The sequence below is a fragment of the Cebus imitator genome, unplaced genomic scaffold, assembly GCF_001604975.1.
Source record: "Cebus imitator isolate Cc_AM_T3 unplaced genomic scaffold, Cebus_imitator-1.0 Scaffold23, whole genome shotgun sequence".
NCBI classification, from domain to species: domain Eukaryota; kingdom Metazoa; phylum Chordata; class Mammalia; order Primates; family Cebidae; genus Cebus; species Cebus imitator.
Genome location: NW_016107338.1, coordinates 10,664,837 through 10,668,027, shown reverse-complemented (window position 1 = coordinate 10,668,027; position 3,191 = coordinate 10,664,837). Strand labels below are relative to the sequence as shown.

Sequence of the window (3,191 nt, the reverse complement as noted above, 5' to 3'; positions counted from 1 at the left end):
AAAAAAAAAAAAAAAAAAAAAAAAGACATACGCATAAAAACAAAACCCAGCAGTGGTCCCTGCTATCTTTAGAAAAAAATTAAAGCACCTCTCCCTGTTGGAAAAGGCCTTTAAAGTATGTCACCGAATTTATTTTTCTTGCATTGTCTATTACTGTTTTTGCCAGTGTTCAGGAAAACTAGGTCATGTTCTTTTCCCTCATATACTTTTTTGCCTCTGTGTTTTTGTACTATTCCTCCCTCCTCATATCTCCTACATTGACCTACCTAACCACCACCTCTTATTTCTACCCATTCCAAATGCTACTCATTTTTCAGACCCAACTGGAAATCTATGGTGGCATGATGCATTCTGTTTGCCCCTCAGCCAAAAATGTTCTTTTTTCTGAACTCTTATGTCATTTTGATCATACTTCCTTATTGTTGTTACTTTCTCTTTCTCTATATATCATACGTTTTTTGAGAGTATAAGTAGTAAATAGTACATTCTCATGCTTCAGATGGTTACAGCATCTAGCACAAATTATGTACTAAAGACCACAGATACAAAGATAAATCAGATATAGTTCAACTCTAGTGTGAAGGAGGCACCCCTACAAAGTTATAATATAAATTAACAAAATAATAACAGACACACACAGACACACATAAAGCACTGAAGTAACATAGAGGAAGGATTACTTTTTTTCATAGGGAAGTAGTGGGGGAATAGTCAGGGGAGGTTTGATGGATTTAAACTAAATCTGTAAGAATGAGTAGGAATTAAATAAGGTGAGAGAAGCTCATTCCAAGAAAAAGAAATGACACACTCAGAGCCACAAGTACATGAAGCTACATGATATAAACAATTCTGTATGAATAGATGTGAGGTTTAATGGAGGTTTGGAGATGGCAAGAGGAGATAACCCTTAAAGATATGTTGGGGCCAGATTATTTCAGTCTTTGTTTTGTCATAGTAATGCCTTATTTTACATACTTTTCAATTTACAAAGCAGTTTCACATTGATTGTTTGTGATTTATAATATGAATAAATCTTTTTTTTGGAGGGGGATGGGATCTCGCTCTGTCACCAGGCTGGAGTGCAGTGGCGCGATCTCAGCTCACTGCAACCTCTGCCTCCCGGGTTCAAGCCTCAGCCTCCCGAGTAGCTGGGACTACAGATGCGTGCTACCACACCCAGCTAATTTTTGAGTATTTTTAGTAGAGATGGGGTTTCACCATGTTGGCCAGGATGGTCTCAATCTCTTGACCTCATGATCCACCCACTTCAGCCTCCCAAAGTGCTGGGATTACAAGTGTGAGCCACCATGCCAGGCCAATAATACTTTTTTAGTAGTCAACAACTCTCTTATTTGTCTAGTTATTTTAAATATCGGAAACCACATTAAATTTTAATTTTTCTTCTCAGTGTGCATTTGGGGAGAGAGGAAGTTACCAAAAATAATTTCACATCACTATTGGATTATTCTTGTTGGTAGTTTTTAAATCAAAATTATGTACTGATAAACTATGCCTACTCTTACTCTAGCCCCCTAAATATGCCATTTCCTATATAGTATTTGATCACCATAGTATAGTAGCATTTTCTGCTATCAAAGATGTCTTTTAGCCACTGCTCTATGCCTTTATTCAAAAATAACAAGTTAAATTCTATACTTAAAAAATATTAATGAAATTCTATTCTCAGTATTATGACTTTTTCTATAAGCTGGATTCTTTTATTAATAATAATTTCTGATATTTTCTCAGTAATATGTATTATCAATCATTCTTTAGTTTATATTTTTAATGGATATTTTAATACAATAATTTGTAAATGTTTTTAAAAATCTGATTCTAGGATGTCTTTTAAAAATGGTGTGACATCCAACTGATATAGAGCATCCTATTTATAATGTGGGCCAAGCACCATGCTGTAAACCAGTTACTATCATGATGATCAGATTGAAAATGAAATTGCATTTCTGTCAATTACTGAGTTGGCAACTGTTCAATATATCTTAGCAGCAAGATGAAGAGCGACGTCGGCAGCTGAGAGAGAGAGCTCGTCAGCTAATAGCAGAAGCTCGATCTGGAGTGAAGATGTCAGAACTTCCCAGCTATGGTGAAATGGCTGCAGAAAAGTTGAAAGAAAGGTCAAAGGCATCTGGAGGTGAGTTAAAGAATCTTGTATCATTCTACAGACAACCCAGAAATCTACAGTGGACCTTTTGGGACTTTTTATTCTCACTTCAAAATGTTGCTTCAAAAACATAAAGTTTCTAACCTATTGATAGGTTGCAAAATACCTAAAGGAAGCATAGTAAATCAGAAGATAACTGTTGCTGTTTTCCCAATCAACTTTTTGGTTTCATTTAAAAATACTCAAGAAGTACTCTGTTAGAATATGCTTTTGTAAAAAACTCATACCTTGGTTTGTGATACCCCATGATTTCTCATTAATTGTATTAGGAGTATATACAATGTAATTGAGTCCTTAACATCTAAATCATAGGACGATTAGTGATGAGCTTTGTCATGAAAGATTTTTACTTAAAACAAGATTTTTAGAAAGTACCTTTAACAATATTCTGGCATTATAGTCTGAGATGTCAGAAGTTTATGTAGGTCCCATCTCAGTTTCTTCTCAGTCTCCTTACTCAGAGAGGGTCTTCTTCATTCAATATCTACAAACATTATTCTAAGCTTGATGTTGGGACAAGGGTTATATATGTAATTAAAGACAATTTTAATTCTACCTTTAGAGATGCCCAACTTGGACATCTTTAATTTGGAACATTTTAGATTTTTATTTAAGGCTCGTGAGCTTTTTATTTCAAAGCTATGTAACCTACTTATCTACCAAAACATGCCAGGTACTTGCCCTGAGTGTCTTAGAATGCAAAGATTACCCTGAAGAATAAGGAAGTAAAGACTAGAATAAGACCTTAGAGCAGCAGTCCCCAACCTTTTTGGCACCAGGAACTGGTTTTATGGAAGACAGTTTTTCCATGGACCAGGAGGGTGAGGAGGGATGGTTTTGGGATGAAACTGTTTCACCTCAGATCATCAGGCATTAGTTAGATTCTCATAAGGAGCATACAACCTATATCCCTCACATATGCAGTTCACAATAGGGTTCGCACTCTTAACGAGAATCTAATGCTGCTGCTGATCTGACAGGAGGCTGAGCTCAGGTGGTACTGCTCACT

At 35.9% G+C, this 3,191-nt stretch overlaps 1 protein-coding gene across 7 annotated transcripts in view; it reads left to right on the top strand.

Annotated features, from left to right (window-relative positions):
- EHBP1 (EH domain binding protein 1) overlaps positions 1-3,191 on the top strand; it is a 333,194-nt gene that overhangs the window by 263,402 nt on the left and 66,601 nt on the right. For all 7 annotated transcript variants that reach the window (XM_037736195.1, XM_037736194.1, XM_017522174.2 and 4 more), the window contains one exon: positions 2,005-2,152. In XM_037736195.1, coding sequence (XP_037592123.1) covers positions 2,005-2,152 — 148 coding nt within the window. The remainder of the gene's footprint in view (positions 1-2,004; positions 2,153-3,191) is intronic.